Source organism: Rhinichthys klamathensis, unplaced genomic scaffold, assembly GCF_029890125.1.
Source record: "Rhinichthys klamathensis goyatoka isolate OS25496 unplaced genomic scaffold, OSU_Roscu_1.1 h1tg000147l_1, whole genome shotgun sequence".
Lineage (NCBI taxonomy): Eukaryota > Metazoa > Chordata > Actinopteri > Cypriniformes > Leuciscidae > Rhinichthys > Rhinichthys klamathensis.
The window spans coordinates 2,924,441-2,952,119 of record NW_026606682.1 but is presented as its reverse complement, the minus strand read 5'-3'; the positions used below and the strand labels follow the sequence as shown (position 1 = coordinate 2,952,119).

General features: G+C 37.3%; 1 protein-coding gene across 3 annotated transcripts in view; it reads right to left on the bottom strand.

Moving 5' to 3' along the window:
* plekhg5b (pleckstrin homology domain containing, family G (with RhoGef domain) member 5b) overlaps positions 1-27,679 on the bottom strand; it is a 73,436-nt gene that overhangs the window by 38,164 nt on the left and 7,593 nt on the right. Inside the window, exon 3 of one of the 3 annotated variants that reach the window (XM_056258032.1) lies at positions 15,247-15,323. In XM_056258032.1, the coding sequence (XP_056114007.1) occupies positions 15,247-15,323 (77 nt within the window). Of the gene's footprint in view, positions 1-4,089; positions 4,241-5,630; positions 5,831-15,246; positions 15,324-27,679 lie in introns of those variants that run through there. The other 2 variants (XM_056258034.1, XM_056258035.1) reach the window with 2 other exon arrangements.

The window sequence follows — 27,679 nt, the reverse complement described above, 5'->3', positions numbered from 1 at the left end:
GCAAACCAAGGCGGCGTTATATTAGCTTGGTTCACCGAGCTTTGTTTTCCCTTGAGTTCTCTTAAACTAGGGCTAAAAACAGAAAGCCACATTATTGCAATTCTTTTGAACAAACTGTGAGTCCACATGGTTTTAAGCTTGATTTTTTTTATCGTAAAGGAATAATTTCATCCACTCCAAACCTTCTTACATAATCTCTTATACCTCCAAACCAAAATACAAATGTCTACAGGCAAACTTTTCCAGAATTTCAATGAAAGTGAAAATGATCCAAAGGCACCAGAAGAACCTAAAACACATCGACAGAGAATCCAGCCTCAAGCAGCCCTGTTTCTATGGCTATGTTTGGAAAAGTATACTAACTGTAGTACGCTATTACCATTTCTGCAATATGTATGTCTACAATCCTACCACAAATGGTAAAAGTGCATATTATACAGTACAAAAGTTTAGGATCAGTAAGATTTGCTGTTCTTTTTAACTTTCTATACATCAAACAATCCTGAAAAAAATAACAAATGTTTCTTGAGCAGCAAATCAGCATATTAGAATGATTTATGAAGGATAATTTGTTCAAACTTGCAAAAATTAAAAATGACTTGCTTATCCCCGAGTTGAAAGCTGGACACTACCCTATTGAATTAAACATGCAAAGTGATGAGTAGAGTATACTAAAGTTTGAAGCATTTATGATTACATAATTTGTTTCAGATACAGTACATACTGTGCCGTATTCAGCGAGTAGCAATATTCCAAACACAGGCACGGAGTTATGTCTCTAAAAGAGATAAAACTGGTCTAAATCAAGGAAATACGAGAAGTCACCCAAGTATGCTGACAGGGGCTAGTGACTGATGGGTCACAGCTTTGGGTCAGTGGACATCCGGAACAATTAAGAGGAAAGAACGCATTACCACACCAGTGGCCCAGATGCATGTCGGAATACAGTGACCGCGGTCTAAATTTACCCTATTTAGGACACAAGATTGAGGTGCTACTGCAGGATTATGACATTTAGCAAGCAGAAAACTGTCATATTATAGACTATTTTTTATAATTTTATGACCTTTTTGACGTTTTACAAGCCCGGTTCAAAATAAGTATTAATTTTACCATCTAAACATAAACCATCTAGGATAGTCATCAAAATGTATTATTTCCTTAAAAGAAAGTCACAGTTTTGGAAATACAAAGGTGGATAAATGACTACCGAATTTTAATTTCAGGCAAACTACTCAGTAACACTTTACAATAAGGTCTAATTTGTTAAAGTGCCCCTATTATGCCATTGCAAAGGCTCCTAATTTGGTTTTGGAGGTGTCCTACAATAGGTTTACATGCATCCAAGACCAAAAAACACTTTCATTTTCTTATAGCATCACCTCTTTTCTCAGTGTCTGAAAAAGGATTCGATCTCTCTAAACTCCTCCTTTCCAAGAGTCTGCTCTGCTTTTACAGCGCAGAAAACATTGTCTTCTCGGCAAGTTGACAACACAAACCAAACTTTTCCAATCTCAGCTACAACTACAGCGTTTGAGTAGTAGACGTTGGTCGTGGTCGCAAATTTGTTACAAACCTACGTAGGTTCGTGCAGGAAGAAAGACTCGTTTCAGGCCGTTCAGAATCAGATCTTTCTTTGGGAGACAATAACTTTATTTATCATGCACTCTGATCTTTGAAACTTTGAAGACCTTTTACATTTACAAATATCTATATTATACACTGCATGAAAGGAAATATCTGAAAAGCATAATAGTGGCACTTTAATAAAGCTACTTAATGCCACCAATGTTAATGTATAGTTAATAAAAATGCTCATGTTAGTTTAAAGTGCATTAGCTAATGTTAACAGAGAACTTTTGATTATAAAAATCATTAAGTAATGGTTGAGATTAACTTCAACTAAGATTAATAAATGCTGTAGAAGTATTGTTCATTGTTAGTTCATGACAACAAAATAATATAGTTAACTAAAATTAACAAATGAAACCGAAGTGGAGATTTCGGACTTTGAGTATAAGAGAAAAGTCATTTTGAGAAAACGGGCTTTAAAGATTTAGCATCAGCCAATGAGATTGCGCATTTGCGCCCTTTTACTTTCACGATTGGTTGCTGATAAAAAGGAAATGACCATATTTGGACCGACAACATTGTACAGCCTAGGAGAGAGAGAGCTTTCTAACGGCGTGTGTGTGATGACAGGGTGCAGATCGCGGAGCAACGGATGATTTACAACGCCAACTTTTGGACGCAAAGAGACAAAGTGTAGTAAAATAAAGACCTAAATGTGTATTTCGGACTTTTTTCACCACAAGTCTGAAAGAAGACATGTTTTTGAAGACAAATATCCCGAAATCTCCAGTGAAAAAGAAACTATGTTTTTGCCTGCTGTGTCTCGCCTTAAGTAATGGTTGAGATGAACTTTTAACTAAGATTAATAAATGCTGTAGACGTATTGTTCATTGTTAGTTCATGACAACATATAAAGTTAACTAAAATTAACAAATGAAACCGTATTGTAAAGTGTTACTTCCATATCCTTACAAATCAATCTGGTTGATCTAATCCAAACAACTCCATACTAACAAATCAAGTTCCACTATGGAGGCTGATCCCTCATTTTGGGAGATTTATCTTGAGCATTCATGCTAAATAAAATCTTCCAGAATTAACCTGCTGCTTTAACAGCCGGGCCGATGAAATCAAAAGAACGTAGCCAAACTTCTGTTTGTTGTGTCATAGTTTGAGTCAAACACGGACCACAAAAGACCAGCCACAAACCGTCTGGCTGACCAGCCCTTTCACAAAAGCTGATGACAAATGTCTGTGGAGGGCTGTGGGATTTCCATGCTTACATACAGAGAACATGAAAGGCCTATTTGGTCACCATGCAGGACTAAAACTTCCTTGAGTGACTAATACTAAGAAAGCCTTTTTAAACAAGGCTAAACCTGTGGTTCACATACAAGCCTCTGCACAATCACTTCCCTCGAAAAAGCAAAGTTCACTCCAGGCCAATAGAGTTTGTCAACTCTGGGACAAACTCACAAGATCTCGTGTCCATTAAATAAAGGCTATTAGCACAAAAGAGACTTATTTTGGGTCTCTCCTCTCCAAATTGCTTTCCACCAGTAGTTTTCCACACATTACAGTGCCCTAAATCGAGCTGAAAGTTCTGCAAGGCAGATCCTCATTATTTCAATTTTAAATAAAAAATGTTGGTTGCGATTCTAAACTGCAAGAGCTCAAGAAAAATGGACAACACTCTTAAAAAAATAAAGGTTCCAAAAGGAGGTTTTCACAGTGATGTCATAGAACCATTTTTGGTTCCCCAAAGAAGCTTCAGTGATCATTTCTTATAAGAACCATTATTTTCTTAGTGTGAAGAACATTTGAACAATCTAAAGAACCTTTTCCCACTATAAAGAACCTTCAATGGAAAGGTTCCATGGAACCATCAATGCCATTAAAGCACGTATATATTTAAGAGTGCAATTATGACCGGAAGGACAATCCATGCTAAAGGAGCAGTGGAAACCAACTAACTTCACTTTTTCGCAAGAAACATTCCACTCAGTGTGTGTTTCAACATGTAGCATCAGCAAAACCAAATGTGCATGTACACACCCACACCCACACCTGGAATACAGCCACCATTATCACAAAAGTGAGCAAGAATCTTACTTACAATGCGATTTTTATTTTAGACTGATTTCAGAATTGATGTCAAGATAAGACAAAAATGTACCATGAAGGACTTTAGCTAACAGTATTTCTCACTTTGGTTTATTATAAAAAATAAAATGAAAACGTACACTCCAATTTCACAAATCGCTGCAATATTGAAATCTCGTAAATATTGCCCTGCTTAAACCCAATTAGCGACAACAACTTGCATAGTTCATCATGTGTGCAAGACTTGCTTAAACATGCTTTGAAATTAAAGCTGAAAGTTAAATCATTCACATTAATAATAACCTAAATGACATAAAATAGACATTTAAGAAAGAAAAACTCCTAGGAAGCATCATGTCTACCCATCTGCTGTCTAACCAGAGACATATGTAGCGAAGACAGGAGAAAACTCACCAGCAGCTGCGCGCAATCTACTCAAACTCTGTCAAGTGCGCTGAGAGCCGTCTCAAGCCCCGCTCTGTGACGCAACACTGCTATCCATAGCTTTAGGGGAGGAATAGGAGGAGAAAGAGACATACAGGAAAGAGGGAGGGGGAGAGGCAGAGAAAGAGAGAGAGAGAGAGAGTCTAGAAGGAAGTGAAAAGAGAGGGAACGCTATATTCAAAGTTGATTTCTCTCTTAGCGAGGAAAGCACTACTATATCTCACAAAACAAGCCCAGATCATATTTCAGGGGAAAAAAATAAAACGAATAAAGAAACAAAAAAAATACAAAGCAAGAAAAGTTCTTTAAAAAGTTAGATCAAGTGTCAAACTTTCATATGTGAATAATGAAAATATACAAATCAAAGTATATGAACTACATATCTCTTGAACGTTATATCATTACCCAACACCCTTGTTAAAATGCTAAATAAAATAAAAAAATATAAAAAGACTAAGAGATAAAATTACACACACACATTATCTATATATATCTATATATATATATATATATATATATATATATATATATATATATTCATGTGAATGATTTATTCTAAATGTTCAATATATACATAATATATAAAAGAAAATACTATATGTATATATTACATACATATATAAGAAAATATCAAATTAAATAAAAAAACAGCATATAGATTTTTTTTGCATTGACACTTTCATGACAATTAAGGAGATTTTCTTCCAAAGTTTCATAACCATAATCAGCCAGATGTTTTACCAGATTTTTTTGCCATTCTCAATTTAGTAATATGGTAGTTTTGTCATTATTAAATACTCTAATACAATTATTTATGCAAATCACAAATAAGCCGTTCAACAAACTAACATTATGTATTAATACTTCTCCAATATAAGTACTATATATTTTTTTTCAATATAGAAATTATAAGAAATTGTATTTGAATTATGGTAATGAAAATTGAAGGGAAAATGAGTTAAATACAATGTTTACAATAAATAAATAAAAAATCTTAAATTCTCACATGGTACTTCATGGAACTTCAAAGAAAACCATTAATATACCATGATAACAGTTAAATAAAACATAGTAATATCATGGTACTGAATGACTACCATAATCATATATGTTATTCACATGGTACTTTGAAGAATAGCATGAAGAACAGCAATAGTACCATGGTACAGATTCAGGAAAAATATATAGTATAAATTTCCAAGCATGCAAAACCAGAGCGTGGGATTAGGAAAAGCAGCGGGGAACCTGAACATATCCGTCCTATACCCCAGTCCGGATCACCCCCTTACTTTAACATGTCTAAACTCTTCCCACTACTCATCTTCATCCAAACAATCCACACAATTTTCTGCCGAAATTGTGCGCTCATGCACCACTGATATCAACATATGCATCCCACATGCATACAATAGTCATAACCAAGAAAAATGAATGAGCAAACATTAATAAAGGAAAATCTTTACAAATAATTAGAAGGAATGTCTCTCAGGCATACTATAGGATGCACTCACCGGCAGTCTGCCAGAGTCACACGCGTGTTTGCATGTGTGCATGTTGCTCCACACTTCAGTACACCAAACCGCTGTCCTCGATTCTCACTCCAGAGCAAACTGCACCTTCCCCTGCAGTCTGGCAGGATCTGTTGGACCGGGGTGCTTTCAATCTAATAACTCCGTAAGCTGGTGTGTGTGGTGTGTTATACAAGGTGAACTCTATCCCTGGAGAATATCCGTGTGGCATTTCCTGCAACGCTGAAGCTGTTTAGACCCCCGGGCTGTGTTTGTGGGACTATTTAACTGCCAGAGTCTCCATACAAGAATGTGCGGGGAGGAAGACATCAGATTAAATCTTGTTGACACTACAGTATGTAGAGCGGGACCCAGCGCGTTTACTACTACGCCTCCATCCCTACACACACAGTGCACATAAACTGTGGGTCAAGAATTTAGTTTATTATTTTTGATCTTAATTTTTTTCTCTCTATTCTCGTTTTATGTATGAATGTAAGTATCTAGAGCTCATGGACACCAAACTTGGTGAATAAAGCTAACTCAGTTCACATGAACTGCTTTAATTGATTCTTTCAGGAGAGATGATCAATATTTGGGTAAAGTGCAAAAAAAAAAAAGAAGAAAGAAAGTAGCCTGAAAATTTGTGTATACTGATGACACGTCAATCCGGTCATTAAAAACATTACGCAGTATTAAGAGCATCTCTGAAATAATTGATTCTGATTGGTCAATCGCGGCATTCTGTGGTCATATTTGTCATTTGCAATATAGCTGTGCTCTCTTTCTTCTCATGTGATATAATTCCAGTCAAGCATTCTATGTCCATTTTGTGATTTATATTGTGACTACTATTTTGAAGTGTGTAATGATATAATGTGTCTGAGAACGGAAGTGAAAGAGTAAACCAGATGGATGAAGTTTGGAACTCATGTCTCGTATGCTTTATTGCTTCTTACTAACTCCTGACAGACACCGGACATTTCTTTATTTTATTTGGTAAGTAGCTGTGTATCAAGTGGGACAAATGTACAGCCAGTTATCACAAAATAAACCCCTTTAGGCCTACACAAGACCCCTGATCAGCCTGTATCCTATACATATAATGTTTAACAGATCATAAGTTAATGTTTTAGTTATAGATTTAACTAAAGGGGAAGGGGTACAGACCAACTGGTTTAAATAATGTTTAAATACACCAAGCCTTTAACATTGCTACATCTGACCAAACAGATCTCGCTCCAAACTGGTGTCATTGATGGAGCCAACATTCTGTGTTGAGCTGGTTGGGATGCTCAAACAAACAATGTTTCCAAACCACCGGGGAGCTGATCTTGTCACATAAATCCTGTCAGTCAAACATATAAGGAGCAAATCCTAATGAACCCCAAAACAGAAGACTGCACAACGTTAGTTTACCGAGATTTACCACAGTACTACATAAAACACCACACCCTTGACAAAACGCTCTGAAAGGGAGGTTTGTTATAGTTCTGCTTTATTGCATCAGCATTGTATTAGCAGGATTAGAAACTTAGGGCGTAAAATACACTTGGTGTACTAGTCCACCTGAGTCATATCGAGCCCACCTCTACCAAACACACTCTCTGGTCGACTCGAACGGATCTGAGGTTCAAGAGCTCGCTAAACAAAACTCAATGTTCCTCTGGTATTCAAAGTAAACCACGCTGAGCTTCACTTAAATCCTCTACAATTAGCTTCCTACATAAGAGACAGTGTGTGGCTGTGGGTGTGTGTGTGTGTGTGTGTGTGTGGGTGGGTGGGGAATAGTGTCCCATCCTCTAGAACCCCCTGCTGTCTACCTCAATTAAAAGAGTCTATATTTAAAGAGCCAGACAGCAGCAATACAATTACCTGAGGGGATCAGGTGCTCCGGGCAAAGCAATCGGGAAGATCCAGCGTAAGTGCCTCCACACATCTGATGCCCATCTGAGCTTTTTGTCATAACGCAAAGACACAGGGCGGTCCTGCCTACGTGTTGTGACCGTTCTATCACTACGATAGTCCGAATATCTTATCTAAAGGTACAACAATTTCAAGCCTGACAACCCAAATTTCTTGATAGCTCAAAAAAGTTCAAAAGTTTGGGGTTGCGAAGACTTTTAAATATTTACTTTCAGAAATACAGTAAAAGTATTGTGAAATATTATTTCAATTTAAAATAATCATTAATAACATTTATCTATTTAAAAAAAGTCATTTATTCCTGTGATGCAAAGCTGAATTTTCAGCATCATTACTCCAGTCTTCAGTGTCACATGATCCTTCAGAAATCATTTTTATTATTATTATTATCAACATTGAAAGCAGTTGATATTTTGTGGAAACTGTGATATATTTTTTTCAGGATTCTTTGATAAATATAAAGTTCAAAAGAGCTCAGAAAAATGTTAATTCACAAAAGTATTCAGAGAGGGTTAATTTTGGACCTAAATGCAACTAAAAACAACTAGTAATCTTGCACTACGCTGATAACTGTATCCATCAAGCAGGGTTTAATTGTCTATTTCTGAGAAACCAACATTATGCAATAGCTTGCTTCCCAAGAAAGTGTGCAAACCCTCCCAGAAAACACCTGACACTTGGCCATATGTGTTAGTTGGAACTATTATAATTGTCAAATATCAATCAGAGCGTATTTTGCCATTTATTCGTGTGGCTTCCTTTACGAAATCAAAATGGCTGATGCCTTAACTGATGAATGAAAATGCTCATGTGCGGTTAGTGTGATTGATGAACGACTGGTGTCAGATGGTCTCGTGCACCACTCAAAAGGCACCCCATGTGTTCGGCATTGAAAAGCCATTATCCTGCTCTGACTGGCAGATTTTCGTGCCCAATCCACATCCTCAATGCCAGCAGACGCTCCAACGGTGAGCGGTCAATGACCTTCACGCAATAGTGAAGTAATCCTTCCATTCCTTCTCAAGGAAACCGCTCATCTGGGTCTTCGCTCGCTCATTTCATCTTATGAGCCATTACCTTGTCCACTGAAGCTGAATTTATGCTTTCGGTGGTTATTTAATGGCATTACAATCTGGGGGGAAAATTCAACTACGACTGGGGCACACATCTTAATTCAGACAGGGACGAAAGCAAACGCGCTTCATCCTGAGTGCAAAAGCATACTCTGCCACAAAAACCTGTTAAACCTTGAAATACGCTACTTACAATTTTGTTTATAAGTAAAAATGCACCTAGATATCTTTTTAGTACCTAAGTGAGCTTGAACAGCCAAATACACACACTTATTGTAAAAAAAACCCCACTTATGTGTAAAAAAAAACACCTGTCAATGTCCGTTTATCTCTTACATGAACATAAATGGTTGAGAAAGAAAGTGCATTTGTATCAGTATATTAGATCAGTGCATTCGCTCTTAAAGTGACAGCAGCCTAAGAAACCTGCTTTGTTCTATAGTAGTTTTTTATTTCTAGTGCTTAAAGTTTTTCAGGTAGGTCTATTTCATTTGTGTTTTTTTTTTTTCATTGTAGTTTTATATCCTATTGCTTGTAATCATTTTTATTGGTTTTGACTGTTTAGTGTTTACTTGTCTTCAGTGAGCTTGAGCTTTTTTGGAAAAAATTTTTTTTACGTGTTAGTTAGGCTATATATATATATATCGTTATCGTGAAATATAATTATTCATATCGTGTTAATATTCATATTCATTATATTTAGCTTATATCACCCACCCCTAGACTCATCAGTTGACTTCGCCAATTAATTAGTCAGCTGTTAGGGTTAGGGTTAGTGACCCTAGGGTTAGACCATTTCTAGTCAGAAGACAAGAGGATACCCTAAGTCAATTATTGGCCAAACAACCTCTGTCGCTGCCCAGAGTTACCCATGAATCATTAGGGGAATGAAAAGCTAAATATTTATGGGCCGTTTCAGAACAGACACAAATGAGAAAAGAGGGCCGAGCGACAGCCTGTGTTCGACATCACTCACCAACACGCCTTGGGAAAGATTTACAGCGGAATGAGGAAACAGAAGGAAAAACTGAAGTTATTTGGAAATGGGTAGCGAGGAACCTTTCCCTGAAGGAAATTTTCAGAGTGGCGTTTGAGTGGGTGAATAGATGGAGGAAGATTTATTTAGAAAAGGATGAGGTATAATAGAGAAAGTGAGGGCAGTTATCTGATCTATCACTGCGTCTGACACACACACACACACACACACACACACACACCAACCCGCAGAGCTCTCAGCTGTTTGTCTTTGGTGGGGTGAATTTCCCTGGCGATCCACACCTTGTCTAGTCCTGTTGGGTCGTGAATGGAGGTAATTGGCGCTGAGTGATGGAAGCACGCTCAGACTGGCCCATCTCTACATGGAAACAGAATCAGACACCAGAAGATACAACTGGAAAAAGACCCACCCACAGACCCACAGTCCCGTTAGCTATTTATTTATCTTTTTCTTCTTTTTTTATAATTTTAATAGAAATAGAGGGGGGATAGGATCCGAAAAGCGTTACTGTTAACTAACTGGAATAAGCTGAAGTACTAAAATGACTAAAAATGAAACTAATAAATTAGTAGTTTGATAATTGAAATAAAGCTGAAATAAAATCCTATATATTAGATTAAAGCTATACAGTAGTCAACATTTTGAAGTGGATCAAAAAAGTTCATCAAAGTTGTCCTAATACGAGAACGGGTAATTCATGTATAACTTTGATGAAACGTTTTGATCCACTTCAAATGTTGACTACTGTAAAAATAAATACATAATAATAAAAATGGCAAAAACAACAAAATAACTAAAACTAATAAAAAAAATATAATAATAATTCAGTAACTTTAAGCTGAAAAACTTAGAAATGTTGCCTTTACTACTATCTCTGAAATAAATTAGTTGAAGTAGCCTACTAAAATTATTTAAAAAATAAAAATATAATTACATAAAATATTTTTGAAAACTAATAAAATAGCAAAAGCACATAACAAAATTACTTAAACTAAAATTAAACTGAAAATATAAAAATAAAAGCTGATTAATAAATACTAAAAACAACACGGGATCAGAAATAAAATGATAGACTTGATTTTGAGTTTGTGCAGTGCAACACGTCAGAACATGTACAGTACCGTCAGCCAACATCTCCGACAACCAGCTCATTTGAAGGCTTTTCATAATTACTTGTTTAAAACGACAACATTTTACTTGGTTAAACAAACGCCACACCAGAGCATTTTAAAAACCGTCGAAAGCAAGCACATTCTAATTGAGTATTTAAGACATTGTCTTTTTGTCAGCATTATTCTTCCAACAGACTATAAATAAATACAATCCTCCTCAAACCAGTCTGAAGGCCTGAAGAGCGACATTAGAGACGGGACTAGTTACAGCAGAAAATGACACAGACAGTGATTCAGACATCTGAAGTGGTGTGTTTGTCAGCAAGCTTTTTTGCAGGCAACTACAGTCCTACACGCGCACACACACACACACACACACACACACACACACCGTGTCTCTTTGCCTCCCCCTAGTGGTCAGGCTGAGTCACAGAAATCCTGCTACTTTTCCGTCAGGAATTTAAAATTATAACTTTCATATGTACATAATATTATGTTTACACACAAAGGTAGTGGATAGAAGGGTAAGATGTGCCAGTGGAGTGGGTAAGCTGTGTCACCCTGTTGATCTAAAATTTAGAAAGGGCCAATGATGCACAGCTGCCTGTGATTGAAAGATGCAAATGAGAAAATTAAACGTTTACTGTTTTTGTAATTATTATTTATTGCATATCAAAATACGTTCTACAATGCAATACAAAAGACTGTCAAAGCAAAGCTATTCAGGTCTAAAAATAAATATAAAAAATGATTTACTAATGCATAAAACGCTGTTCATTATTTCTAAGTGTCTCAGCTATAGTTGGCTTTTGCATCAAAATGCAAGAAATACAAATAGAGCAAAAAATATTACAAAATTAAAAAAATGTTTCACTAGAATAAGATATTCTGAATGTTAAATATTTCCTTGGGTGTTTCTGGCTTGTCATAGATGCTGTCTAATTTTAGCTTAGAAATATAATTAAATAATATATCAGATAATGAAATAATTAAGAATATAATACATATATAATAATAAAATAATTATTAATAATACAGAAGATTGGTATGAGAAAGTTTTATTTAAAAGATTCAACAAGGACACAGTAAATAAACCAAAAATGACAGTTATTCTATTCAAAGATACCAACAAAAAAAAAGTTTCACCGTTTCCACAGAAATATTAATCAGCACAACTCAGTTCAGCATTAATAATAATAATAATAAATGTTTCTTGAGCAGCAAATCAGCATATTAGAATGATTTCTGCAGGATCATGTGACACTGAAGACTGGAGGAATGATGCTGAAAATTCAGCTTTGATCACATGAATAAATGACATTTTAAAATATGAAGAAAAAAAATAGTTTTGATCCATATAAAACAATTTTACTGATCCCAAACTTTTGAACAACATAATCACCCCAAAACGAGGAGTAACAACAAGCCATAAACAGTCATGTTACAAGACAAGCTGACTAAATGAAGACATCGCATGTCAACGAGGAGATGACCAGTAATAAAAACAATGGAGGCACAGAGGGAGGTGAAGGTGACAATGAGAGTAGAAACATTCCTCCCTCACGCACGTTTCTCTGTAATCTCCTTACAAAAGCAGAGCCCGTGACCTCGGGGCGCCGGCGCCAGGCGAGCACTATCACCACGGAGGTTTTCCTACAGGCCGACCCCCTACAGCGGTCCTGGTCACATAATCATAAACCCAGAGCCCTCGTGTGCTCACTTTTACACACAAACACGCACAGACATCACATTACAGGCGGGCTTCAGGCTTTTGCATGAATGGAGAGTGATTTACAACCGTTTCTAAAGAATGATTAGGTGAGACTTGGCAAGCTTCAACAGGTAACAGCTCTGGTTTGATTTCAGTCTTCTCTCAAAATAAAATGAGCTCAACACTAGTAAGAAGTAGTAAAAAGTAATAAAATAAATCACAGTGAGGAGGAAATAAATTTGACATAAATTGAAGGATAAGTGCTGACCAATAAGGGGTTAAACTGTACACTTCTGCAGAATATTTTCCCATAAAGTTCACTTATAATGCTAGTTTTGGCATAGTTATTTATTTTATCATGAACATTTTATTTTTAATTAAGTATGATGAAAGACAGACGGACGGATATATGGAGAGATAGATAGATATTATAATATAGATATAATATATATATATATATATATATATATATATATATATATATATACAGTATATAAATACATATATAAAACATTTTTAAAAATGTGCATATTATGAAATCTTAATGAATTTAATGTATCAATCTTGAATAAAATATAACTATTTAAATTAAAGTTATTAAATTAATTTAAATTAAAGCTAAATTAAGTTTAAAATAAATATTAAAATATTATAATAATAATAATAATATTATTATAAATAAACTATTTCAAAAACTGCATTTTTTATATTTTTCAAGTAATTAATATTTTATTTAGCAATGCATTTTCTATTTTCTAATTAATGCTGTTCCTTTTAACTTCCTATTCATCAAAGAATAGAAAATCAAAAAGGCGCAATTGTTTTCAACATTGATAATAATAATAATAAATGTTTCTTGAGCAGTAAATCAGCATATCAGAATGATTTCTGAAGGATCACGTGACTCTGAAGACTGAAAATTCTGCAGAAATTCCAAAATAAAAGAGTTATTCAAAACTGTAATTTCACAATATTACCGTTTTTACTGTATTTTTGATCAAATAAATGCAGCCTTAAAGGGTTAGTTCACCCAAAAATGAAAATTAAGTCATTAATTACTCACCCCCATGCTGTACCAACCCCGTAAGACCTTCGTTCGTCTTCGGAACACAAATGAAGATATTTATGATTAAATCTGAGAGCTGGATCACTGCTACATGGGCTCCCTAAGGGAATGACACTTGACGGCCCAGAGAGTCAATAAAGAAAATGTTTAAATATTCCATGTCGCAACAGTGGCTCAACTATAAGTTTATCAAGCGACGAGAATACTTTTTGTGCGAAAAAACAAACAAAAATAACGACTTTATTCGACTATTCCTTTTCTTCCTTGTAGGCCTGAAACGAGAGTTCAAGAGATTTCCACGACGCATGCGCGAGAACTTAACTGAAGTAGTTGAAGGAGATGGCAATTCTCGCGCATGCGTCGTGGAAATCTCTTGAAGTCTCGTTTCAGGCCTACAAGGAAGAAAAGGAATAGTCGAATGAAGTCGTTATTTTTGTTTGTTTTTTCGCACAAAAAGTATTCTCGTCGCTTGATAAACTTATAGTTGAGCCACTGTTGCGACATGGAATATTTAAACATTTTCTTTAATGACTTTCTGGGCCGTCAAGTTTCGTTCCCTTAGGGAGCCTATGTAGCAGTGATCCAGCTCTCAGATTTAATCATAAATATCTTCATTTGTGTTCCGAAGACGAACGAAGGTCTTACGGGGTTGGTACAGCATGGGGGTGAGTAATTAATGACTTAATTTTCATTTTTGGGTGAACTAACCCTTTAAGGCCCTTGCACACTGAGTCTGAAATTTTCGTGTTCGTGATTTGGTGGCTCTGAATTATCAAAACACCATTCAAAATGCCTCCTATGGATGCGAAAAATGCAGAAAATCGAACCCGATTCGATTTTTTTTGTGACGGACGAAAGTTTCGGAGACAGTGTGCAAGCGTGATTGACATAACGTGAGGACGTATTTATTTTTTGACGTGCGAAAATTTTGGGTGGTTGCTAGGGTATTCTTTTGAAAATCATAAGACAGATCATTTAAAGTTTGTTCGAGTTTTTAAAGAAAGATTAAAAATAAGAAGAATTATGCGCAAGTGTCACCACCATATTGCCAGTGTGTTGCTAAACGGATTGATGCTATAAAGGTTGTTTATGTGTTATGAGTGGTTGCTAGGGTGTTGTTGTGTTCTTTTCAAAAAGCAAAACACAACAAAAAAAAAAAAAACTAACCTAAACAAAAAAGGTCAGTGTGCAAGGGCCTTTAGTGAGGCATTTTTCAAATACAAAAAAAAATAAAAATCTTACCAACCACAAACTTTTGAGAGAAATTCTGTCTGTCTATGAAAACATCTGCTAAATGGAACTGAGGGAACCACACACTTTTAGCTACGATAGCTAAAAGCTTTAATCAAATCACTAAGAATATCTAACAAATAAACACATTCAAAACAACAATACAAGTAGTTTCTTGTCACCACTACACCCAAACCTGCTGCATAACGTTCCCCTCGACACAATAACAGCCGTCTACCTCATTCCTAACAGTCCCAACTATGATTCCCAAAGCACACAGAAAGTTATCAAAGCCTTCCTGAGAGTTGACTTGTGTTCCCTGCTCTCCTCTGCTCATTCTCCTGTGTCAGAGAGCATCAGCTTATGAGAGGGAATTCATTTCACAGTCTGGTGGCCAGAGAGGCGACCTCATATCCCAGCAGGCCTCTCTCTGGTCCTCTAAACTTTGAGAAGGCGAGATCTCGCAGCGGTCTTCGGGACGGGTGTCTGGTGTGCTGCTCTTACCTTTGAGGCGTGACGGCGCTCGGTGCAGTCTGGATGCTGGCACACCACACACTCCTCTTCCTGAGGCGGCTTCTCGTCTGCAACAGTAAATCACACACAGATACACATTAAAACACCTTAGAGAACCGGCGGTAAACGTGTACATTTTCTGAAGAAAAACGACAGTGCAAGTGTCGCCACCACATTGCCAGGGTGTTGCTAAGCGGTCGCTAATATATTCACAGTGTTTACGGGGTTTCTACGCAGTTGCAAGAGTATTTTGGATTGATGCTATAAGGTTGCTAAGGTCTTATGGGTGGTTGCTAGGGTGTTGTGGTGTTCTTTTGTTTGTTTAACTGTCCTGAAGTTGAAAATCATAAATCAGATCATTTAAAGTTTGTTCGAGTTTTTAAAGAAAGATTAAAAATAAGAAGAATTATGCGCAAGTGTCACCACCATATTGTCAGTGTGTTGCTAAACGGATTGATGCTATAAAGGTTGTTTATGTGTTATGAGTGGTTGCTAGGGTGTTGTTGTGTTCTTTTCAAAAAGCAAAACAAAACTAACCTACACAAAAAAAGTCAAACAAAACATGACAGCTCCTAAATACTAAGAGTATATTGTGCAATAAATGGACAGACAGAGGAACTTGAACAGGATATAAACAGGACAGGGAAGAAGACAACAACAACAACAAAAAGGAAGTAAAAAAGAAGAGACAACATAAACAAGATGTAATATCACTTTCGCTTCATTCTTGACTGGATAAACAGTGTTTCTTATTAGCACAGTGCAAAACTACAACAACTGACCACACTATAAACATTAATTTTATGAGTACTAATCATTTCATATGCTCTGTAGATGGGGATTTTAGGACAGTTAACAGACACTTTTGCAAGCAGTCCTCTGTAGAAGTCGACCCAACAAAAACTTTCCATTCCCCTCTCCGCTTACAGATTCAATATTCACAGGAAAAATTATGAACATCTTTTCCATCTGGAGATCTTTTGCTTTAAATGTGTAAGTAATATGCCAGTAATATGCCTCAGTATCAGATCCTAGACCAATGGTCCCCAAACTGAGGAACGCGTACAGATGGGGTTCGCAAACAATATGATTGCTTTTGCAGTTCATTTAATTCTACCCCACCTTAAAAAAAAAAAAAAAAAAAACATCACCTAGCATTTATTTCTAACAGGAAAATTTTTATTTCTAGTGTAAAAATAAGAAAATAGTAGGGCCGTAAAAGGTCAAAACCATGACATCCAGTCAAATTTCCTCATATTTTGCGGTTAAAAGCTGACTTCATCCACGCAAGCAGCGCGCATGGTAACGTTAGGTTGCGTGCAGAGTATGCTGCCTTAGCAAATCGCGCAACATTATTGCCTTTTTTTGACAATGTCCCTTCGTAAAAGTTTTTTTTTTTTTTTTTTTTGATTCAGAACAAATATAGAAACAGACTGTGCATAGATAATAAATTATATAGTAGCGAGAATGCTTTTTTACCGAACATATCGTTGTGTGTGTCTCCAAGCAACACACAGTGGTGTTTCATCGAATGAATCGGGAGAGTCAGTGATTCAATGACCCATTCGTAAATACAGCCACTGAATCAATGAATCAATGACTCGATGACTCACTCATTAAGACAGTGATTTGCTGCCCCCTACTGGCGGTTTTAGTTTAATATTTAAAAGTATTCTCTTGGTTTTTAACATCATTTCATATTCCTCTATTGATCTTTTTTATTTTTTTACATCTCATAACATTATTATATGTCATTGTAATTGCACCTCTGGGCAGGATTAAACTGTGTAAATGCATCTAAATGCACTAGGGTTAGAAAAACTTTGCCTTCATAAAGGTAAAAAAAAAATGCATCTGAAAATCAATTTAAGGCTGCAAATATTGTCCCACCATGGAAAAGGTGTGACTGCATTCTAAGTGGAAGAGAGGAGGTACACAGAAGGATATGAAATGCCTCAGTTTGGGAACCACTGCTTTAGACTGAATCAAGAGTGTCATGAGTCAGAAACTTGTGACGAAACCTAAAATTATGTGACACAACAGTGTCTGACCACAGAACCAGCTGCCTGCGCTGGCTTACCAGTTTATAGAATTTCAGGGAGGCATCAATATTCCTCTAAACGCTTGGGTGATAAAACAGGTGAAAAAAGCATAGTACTTTGCTAGTTTACTCTGCAAAAAAAATTGATAAAATACAATTAATATAAAAAATAAACAAATAAAAAGTCAAATGAAACAAAACAAAATTATAAAAGAAAAAGAAAATGAAATGTCAAGAGGGCACAATAGACCTTATTCACAGCAAGTCATCTTTGATTTTTAACGTGAATGAGAGCGAGGCTGTGAGGGATAGACATACATCTCTTCAGTATTGATTGTGTTTTTGGATTGTTCTGCTTACAAAATACAGCAAAAATGTCTTTCCAAGAAATTTCAGTAGACAAAAAAACTCCAGACAACATGAGGTGTGGAAAATTATAAGTGATCTAGGAGCTTTATACGGCTTTGTGGATGCCATTGAAAACACGGTAAGTCTATCCCTCACAGCCTCGCTTTCATACCTGTCATGGAAATGCTCTGAATAAGGTCTATAAGATGAAACAAAGATATATTACACAAGAGATTTGATAATCTTATGATGTTTTTTTAAATTTATAATGAATAAAGACAGTAGGCCCTACGTGTTTAGCTTAGCGCAGGATGCTAGTAATAGGTGGTAAAAGTCTAATTCAGCAGTATTCATCTCTTTAATTATCTCTTCCTTTCCTTCACACACACACGCACACACACTTTCTCTTCCTCTGTTTAACATGGACAGGAATGTCTGACCTCAGCACAGCTGATTAGGCCCAAATCAAACAAATAATAAAAGCAAGCTAGCGTCACATGTATTGTCAACCTCAACACACACAGTGAGACAGCATGTGTGTGTATGGCAACTTATGCAGTCATGCTCTAAATACAGAGGGGGGAAAAAAAACTCACTGTGGCCAATTTTCTAAAGCCAAAGTGAATAAAATGTGAGTTGTTCTAGTTGCCTGCTAAAACGTTCTGGTAAAATGTTTTTTTGGGATAAAAACTGAAATAGTTGTCGGAAGCTTAGTGATGGTGGCGTTGAAGTTGTGCAACCGTGGTGTAGTTAGGGCTTCTATTTAGGCTTCAAAATTCATAAAAGTTGTGTTCATCTGTGAAAAATATCTTAAATGGACAAAATGTGTAAGTATCATAAACTTTTGTTGATCACAGTAGGGGTGGGTGATATAGCCTCAAAATTATATCACGATATTTCAAGAATATTTGCAATAATGATATTTATGACGATATAGAAAATCTTTTTTTTTTTTTTCATTATGTTTATCTCGCCTAAAGTTATCTACCGACTCCTAAACGCGAGAGTGTGGTATCGCCGCCTGCAGCGCTTGACTTTTGCCTTGTGCAACACATTTTGAGAGACGAGAAAGAGAAGACGCGGCAGCACCGCTGAACACTAAAGCTGTTTTTGAAATTGCGTCTCGGAGAAAGTTTGGTTGTTCTCAACGGTGTGTTTTTGCTTGTTGTGTTTCCACCTAGCAGTAACAGTTTTTTTTTTTTGCATATTTTGCTAAATATTGTGCTTTGTTGGAGGTCTGACCTCTTGTAACCAAACCACTTCCATTCTATTGAAGTAGCTCCCTTTTTATGTACTAAATTGTCATGGGAGGCTGACAGGCTGCTCTTACTCTCAGACAGGTGATGTTGTTGTGCGCGCAAGGGAACGTAAATGCGCCATACGTCATCGCGTCGCTATATCATTGATATCGCGATATGACACTTTTTTATCACGTTAAAATTTATACCGGTATTATCGTGAACGGTATGATATGGCACACCCCTAGATCACAGAGCTTGTTTTTTGCGAAAATTCAAAAGCCTATGGGAAAATCCTATTGGGTTTTTGTCGAGGGAACCAGTGTGATGCTAACTGCCGACTGGCAAACAAAGTGACGTCATACCTGCACCACTCTATAGCAAAGCAAACTAGCTTTGAAAACATTAGATCCCACCCTCCCTTCAGAGCGTCTCCAAAGCCACGCCTCCTTCAAAACACATGAAAGCGGGATCTCACTCACAGAATGTACACATAGTGTCAGCCATCTTTTTTTGGAAGCTAAGCTAGCAGGCTCTTGTTCTGTGGAGAAAGCTGAGTAGTAGGGGTTACCATCCTCTTTTTCCCGGACATGTCCGGCCATCGATGTCCGGGATTCAGCTTTTGCTTTCTGCAGTCGCCATTCATTGTTTCCATGCACACCTTTTGTTTCAACCTAACTGAATTCATTCCGATTGGTGAATCTGAATGTAGTGTTTACATGAACGCTAAACAAGTGATCGGTTGATGTGCGTTTTAACATTGCTAAGAAAATTCCCGCTCCTCCATGAGAGATACGAGACCGGTGCGTCTCACAGGTGTCTCTCATCAGTAATCACGCCACCCTGCCTCGTTCTGCTCCCCACAGTAAACATAATGAATGGCAACTGTAGAACGCAAAAGCCGAATCCCGGACATTTTGGGCGATCTCGAAACACATTTTCAGGCAGACTCATCACAGAGACTCATCACAGACTCTCACTAGCCTAGACTTGTTGTTTAACTACTGCGCTCTGTTACTGGTAGGCGTGGCCTCCTAGGGCAGCGAAGCAAGTGCATTCTGGGAGTTGTTGTCTTTCATCCACATAAGCCAAAAATACATTTTCTGGCTTTTCTCAGTCTAGAAAGCTCCAAATTCAAAAATCATTTCACATTTCTTCTACATAAATGACCCATTTTAAATACACATTCATCTTTCCAGAGGTGAAGTATCCCTTTAAACAGACCCGGGACCCAAGTAATAGATTGGGACCCGACCCGGCTGACCATTTAAAATATAGAGTCCCGGGTCGGATCCCGGGTGCTCCGTGTAGACCTCTACTGCAGATTCATTTTGGTGTTGACATTGAAACAAATAAATCCAAAGCTGAAGACGTGAACAGCTCCGGGTAGAATGTTACGGGTTGCCATCTCGTAATCGCGGTAATTACGACACGATGGTAAGCTTGTTGTTTTGGTTGAGGAGGAACTGTAAAAGGCGGCTGCTGTTTTTGTTTGTGGCTCTCGGTGACTGTCTGTCCACAACTCTGCACCGCCTCATGGAATGCGCTGATGACGTGATGATGATGTCTGCGCGAGCCGCGAGCAGGTGCGCGGAGGTTTGGAAATACATTTGCTGACAGGCGGGACAGAAATCGTATTGGACCGAATGCGATGATTGGAAGAAATATTTTTGGTCCTGAGACTTTCACAAAAGATACACAAGTTTGAATATTTACACTTCTATTATTGATTGATATCAGAATGGGAAGAACGTTTTAACCAGTTTAACAATAAATTGCCTACCCTACCTTTAAGTATGTAAAATATAAAATTAATAACAACTATAATATATATAAATAAAATAAATTGAGTAATACAAAATCTTTAATAAAATACAAAGTAATAATAGAAAACGAAACAACTAATTATTAGAAATAATAATAAATAAATAAAAAACAACAAACAACAATGGTACAATAGTATTTGAGTTTATATAATATTAATAATAATATAATCAGTATTATTATTATTATTATGAAAAAATATTGCAAAAAAAAAAAAATTTGACAATCTTACAATGTCATATAAAATACGTAAAATATAAAATGAATAATAACCAAAATAAATAAATAAATACAAATGTAGGCCATTAAAAAACAATCCATGTTCGTAGAACAAACCATTCAGGACAAGCCAAATACTTTGGACCGTGACATACTAGGCCCCCAACCCAAAGTACGAGCATTAGAAATAGTAATGCTTGTCTTAGCAAGCACCTCTAATAATCATACAAATCAGTGATCCATAAAACAAAGGCGTACAGTTCCCAACCGACAATCCCACAACCCTGCAGCCTTATTATAATGTTCCTCAAAGAAGACCACACAGTAAGGACCTGACCTTGACTGTACCATGTTAACCATGTATAGGCAGAGAGGAGGTTTCTAGGAGATTTCTAAGAGTGTGTTTACGTATCGCTTTTGTACGGGCTTTTACAAGGAATCTGAGGAATGCCTTAGATCAGTGGTGAATTTATCCCTCTGTCCTGTACCACTGAGGCGACAGGCACACTACTGGAACTGCTGTCTGATGTATTGCCTCGTTCTCATGCTTCGCTTTGAAGGCTAAACCTCCCCGTCAGCCGGAGACGCTGGAGAGAGTTATGTAACGCGAGGCGTCTACTAGAAGACAGATGGTGGACGGCAGCAGCCTGCCAAGGTACGAGGTGTCTCGCTTGACTGTCAGAGAGGCAGCCAACTGCTGCATCACCACATGGGAAGATAAAACTATATTGTGAACAGGATCCCATTGAATACACATTAAACTGACTTTTGGCTAATAGAAATTCATCTGTACCCGATACAAACTGCTTACAAATGCACAACAAAGGACAAAAAGCATATTTTCTATAGTCCTGGTTCGCATTGGCATTTTACATTTTAACGTTGAACCTAAAGATCCAGAACCTAAAGGAATAGGGATATGTTCACAACCTAATTGGTCGGCTTTTATGATGTGGCGGCTATATTTCGCGACGGAACTTATCGAACATCCAAAACAATACTGTATGCTGGGCTAAATGCGCTCGCAGGAAAGTGCGTAGCCTACATATGATGGTATATGATGGATCTGAGAACTTGTGAAGAGCTTATAAAATGTGTAAGGACCCAAAACAGCGGGAGGAATCCCTCCATCACACACACAAACAAAGATCTCCTGTGAGGAGACGCTGGTTCTGATGCCTGTATCGAACTGTGATGAGAAAAAACAGGTATGCTTGAGCATTCTGTCCTTTTTAGAATCTTGTGACATCATGTCCATGTCTTTGGTTCGTGTTGCGTTCATATTTATTAGAATATTCGAATCACAAGAGTTTAAAATAAGAGTCACACTCTTCTCTTGTCATATTGGGTGAAATAAAAGACAATTATGAGCATTATATAGTTGCAAATGTCACATTGTGAAATATAAAAGTCACAAACTTAAAATATAATTATGAAATATAAAGTCTCAGATTATGAGAAAGTCACAATTACGAGAAATAGCATTTCAAATTCTTTGAGGCAGAAATTCGCTTCTGTAGGCAAAAAGTCATTTTGTATTCTGTAAAAAAAATTGGACCACGATTTTTCTCTTTTAGCTGAAAACCAAATGCAAATGTTTTTATTGTATTGCATTGTCAACCAAAATGTTTAGTTTGTGTATGCCTATTTTAGTTAGACAATGTCCAGTCAAATCGAATTAGAAACATTGAGATGATAAACATTTCCTGTACTAGGTTTCAAAAATTGTCTGCTTGAAAAACAAAAAATGCAATAAGCACATTTCAGTTATTTTCATTCCTGTCATTGACAGAAAACTGACAGCAAGTCTCTGACGTCCATGCCTCCAGCCATACTGCTTCTTACACAACATGCAGAGAGGACTTAAGAGGCCACACACTTGAATCTCGAGGACATACAGTAATAAGACCATTTTGAAGGCCCCACTAGAGCTAATCTTACAGCAATGTGCTTTATAAGATGACTGCATAATCCACTATGAGTTTCTGACATTTTCCCATCACCGCTACTACCTCAAACACCAAAGTGAGCCATGACCCACCATTATAATCCCCCAGACTAATTACGGCATTCGAGAGGACAAGTATGCACTTAGAAATGCAGTACGCTCCTCTTCTGTAGGCCGCAGTGGCCAGAGAGCGGTTCTCAGTAATAGATCAGCCTTAATTACAGGTCTTATGAATGGAAGAGATCAAAGAAGAGACTCTGTGTTGAAGCTTTCCATCTCCAGATGAGTGTCCCAAATGTTCCAGAAGAAATTTTGGTTGCATAAGTTGTGAGAGAAAAAACAAATAAAGCACCGAGGAGGTCTGAATGATAGGCTAATGAAAAACAGTGTGTCCAGTTTCATCATATACTATCATTATTAGCATAGGGATAAGGGCAAGAGTACTGAAGAATATGGAGGTGGCAGTAATGAATGACCATAACACACCTTGCAAAAACTTCAAAACACACAAATCAAAGGCAGCAAGTATACAAAGTTAACAAGAAGTGTGGAGAGGTCTTATGATAAAAAACAGCTTAATGTAGCGCTAAAAACAACAGGAAACAATGCAGTGGCCGAAGCCAAAATGTATCTGACGCATACATACATGAACTAGGGATGCAACAACATTAAAATTCAAAAGTTTAAGCAAGTACCATCTGAGATGGAAGTGTACTAAAGATGACAACTCATGGTTAGTGACTAAAAGAGTTAGGGTATTTTGGGAAAGTGGATCCAGCCTTACCATTAACATCATGGATGACATCCAGTGGGGACGACCAAGAGTACCGTTCCACCCCCCGCTCTGTCAAAAAAGATGGTAGTGTCTCCAGCTCATATGCTCCCCGTTTCCTCCAGTAAAGAAACATTGTGAAGGACAAGGCTGTAAACGTTAACTGCGAAACTAAGCACCCCGCTCACTGATCTTCTAAAGGCTACTTTAAAAGGAAACAAAACCAACTTGTACAATAAATAAACACTCGACATCTAACGAGTCATCTTGATGTCCACCTCTGATGTGCCCTTAACTGGATATAGTCAATCTTAAACAATTTGCCATAAAGCAAGCACCTGCAGTTACCTCATCTTCCCTAACAATTAAACCTTTCTTTGATCCCGTTTCACGAGTTCCAACCCATAAAAGTGTGCAACTAGGCATGCCAAAACCGGACCTACATTCCAAAACCGAGGAAATCCTGGCACCCATTTCACAGCACCCCAATGTAACTCATGACAATAAATCTCAATTGAGAATGTATGACGGGTTCCTCGCTTCTTAAATTTTGGATCTAAGAACGGAATCTTGCAGTACGCCAAGACGGGAACACCTACAATCCCCTTACACCTTGGCAAGAACAATCAAATTAAAGTCTTCCTAATTTGCTCGATGTCTTGATGAAAATGTCTCATCTCTTTTGAGAAGTTGACGGTGCTTCTTCTTCAACTTCATGTCAGATGTTCTTCGGTTTCTTCACTCTAAAATCAGTATTACCAAGTCTGCAAGGAACAGGCACATTGGTGTCAAAGTCTGTGCAAGCAGTTTGGGCAAAGAGGCCTGGTTGTCAGAGGGTGTTCAACCCACACTACCAGACAAATGTTGTATTCATACTGGGGTGAAGTGCATGCTGGGATTGACAGACTAGGCCAATACCTTCCAGTATTTGAGAAACAAAGATCCCTTGCAAACCCCTCCTACACAGACAGTGAACTTTGTCTATGATTTGCACAAACAATAAAAGCCAGACATTTCTGCATTGATTACAGCCCTGGTCCTCCTTTTCGGAGATTTATTCATTATGGATGTCGTGTGACTACAACAATGTCAGCTGTTTCCGTGGAAGGACACCAGCCAGCAGTGGCTCCTGATAAGATATCCGCAGCTCTGCTGTGGTGGATGCATGTCAACATGACATCATTTCAAACGTGGCATTTCCTAAGCGTCAAAGGAACAAGTTAAAAACGTCTTGTTGTAATAAGATGGCTTCAGTTATCCTGCAGAGAAGAATTACTGTGAGAACGTACCGTGCAAGAGTCATAGGGGAGGGACGATGTTGCACAGCCATTCAAATGTCCAATTTTGGGATAAGAAATTAGAGGGTACGGCTGGGGCAGACTTACTCTTGGAGTCTGGCTTTGCAGACATATGGTAGTAATCCAGAACCTGGCTTTGAACTTGCAGCTTTTTTATATGAACAGGCCGCTCAGGCAGCTGTAGAACGAGACGCAACAAGCACACTTCAGACAATGAATCTGAGATTGTTCCTCCGCAACTTCAGCGTCATTTTTAAACTCAAACAGAGGGCATAAATATTTTGTGTTAGCATATAAAGTGTGCTTACGTAATAGAGTTTGAGTACAGACATGTGACCGAAAGGCAGAATGAGTGTGTGCATCAGGAGGGAGTTTTCCAAGCCTCAATGGTGTTGACAGGTGGAGAGCAGTTTGATACTCTGGTTGCAAAAGTAGTGGAAAACAGAGTTGAATCTATATTTAGATTGAACGGCCACATCATATGCTATAATTAACCCTTGAATACTAGAAATGCTATTATAATATTTCAAAATTTGCAACACAACAACAAACTGAAGATGTTAACTGAAGACGATTCACTGATCTTGTTCAATCCCCAAACACTACATATTAAACAGCCCGTATATGTGCCACGGACATGAATGAGACCTCAAATCATGTGACTTTTTAAGAAGGTGTGCTGTTCCTTTTCTAACTGACCAGACTTTACAAAAAACAGGTGAAAATAAATCAGACTTGCACTGAGCCATAGACACCAGAATATCATAGAGGATGGGATTTTTTTTTTTAACTTGGGCTAGTAAACAATCACCTAGTAGCAACCATATAGCATAAAAAAGCAATATCTAAAAACAATTCACATAAAAATACATGGATGGAAACCCAGCTATTGACAATCGTCGACGACAATTTGTCTGCAGGTAATGTGCGGTTACACATGAAAAACAACCCATCTAGATAGTCAGACTTTACCTCTCACTGGGTGGACAGCCATGAAAATGACTGATATGCCTTTCACTCAAAATCCCTAAATTGTTACTGTAACAGCACAGGGGTATTTAGGATGTAAAGAAAAGCTATAGCGTCTGTACACTCAGTACACAAGCAGATATTACAGAGCTCATCCTTGGCAGAGACGTGGTCATTAACACGAGGCTGAGATCCGCCTAAATGGACTTAAGCTGGGTGGGGGAAGATGTTCAGTAGTAGTCAGCGTGGGACAAAGTGATGGCATGAACTCTTGTTAAAGAGCCCTTTTAATCTACCGTAATCGGCACACGGATGAGAGGGGTGACACAAGCGGGCTATTCCTATAATGAACAGAGCATAAAGCCAAGAGCTACAGGAGTTACATTAGAGCAACACAGTCAATTGCTTAGTCACAATCTAGAAACATATGTAATGACTAGAAATCTAAACATAAAAAAACACACATAGCTCTGACTCTAAATTCCTTTTAAAGAGTTTTGCTGCATTCACGTGTTGTCCAAATTATTGAAATTATTACGAGATGACATCATTGAAATTCAAACTCAGAGATTATTTGTTTATGAGGCAACTCTCAAAACACCAAAATCGACAATTCTTGTTTTTTTTTATGGAATATTGCAGTATTTCTAATAAATAATTTATCCGTGCACATCTTTTATTTATTTATATGCCCTCGTAATTTTTAATCAAAATACCTTGCAGCAACATCTCTTCTTTTCTCTGATGGTGTATTTACTGGTGCGTGGGCGGGACAACCTGTCACTCACATGAGATCCACCAATAGAAATCCACAATACATCCAATCAATTCCCCATGGACAAAATCAAGCCCGCCCTACATTTTTTCTTGATCGAGAAGCTGTTTCACTCGGATATGTCACAATAGGGAAAAGACTGTCGCAACTTCCATTTCATGTCGACATTAAGACCAGCGAAATACCTAATACATTAATACTTTAATTCAATATTCTCTAAAATATTTAATATTTAAAAAAAAATATATATCACAAGCGGTAACACTGACTGTAATAAAATCAAACTGAAAAGTACGAAATTAGCTTTACGTGTTAAAGCCATGCATGCCATGTTTTTGTTTCATGATGTCACAACTGTCAACTTTTTATGTTTCCAACTAGTAATTATGAGATAAAATATTAATGTACTTGGAATAGTATGCATTATGTATGCACAGTATGCATTAATGCACCAAGGTCAAGGTGTTATGTTACTTGTCAGCCATAATAACCCAGCTGAAAAACTATTAAACTGGTTTGCTGGTCTTAACCAGTTTAAGCTGGTCTCTTAGCCAGGCCAACAGGAAGACCAATTAAGTCCAGCTTAGGCTGGTTTAAGATGGGTTTTTTTCAGCAGGGAAACTTACTGTTATGTAAATAAGCTATAATACTGCCATGTAGGGGTGAGCAATCTGATGATTTTGTATCGTGATCGATCTTGAAGACATCCACAATCTACTTTTTAAGCAGTTCAAAGTAGTCTAGGTCCTGGGTAAGATTTGTATGCACTTCATTTAGCGGAGAATATCTCAACTGTTATAGACCAATATGACCCCATTGAACAACGTGGGATGTGTGCCAAAATCTCCACCCGGGACGAAAGTCCTAAAAATGACCACAATAGGTGACACTATTATCACACTACAGGTGAATGGGACTTTTTTTTATAGATATTCTCATACATTTCTACCAGTTTAATATTCATATTAAGAGAAATACTTTTTGTATTACAC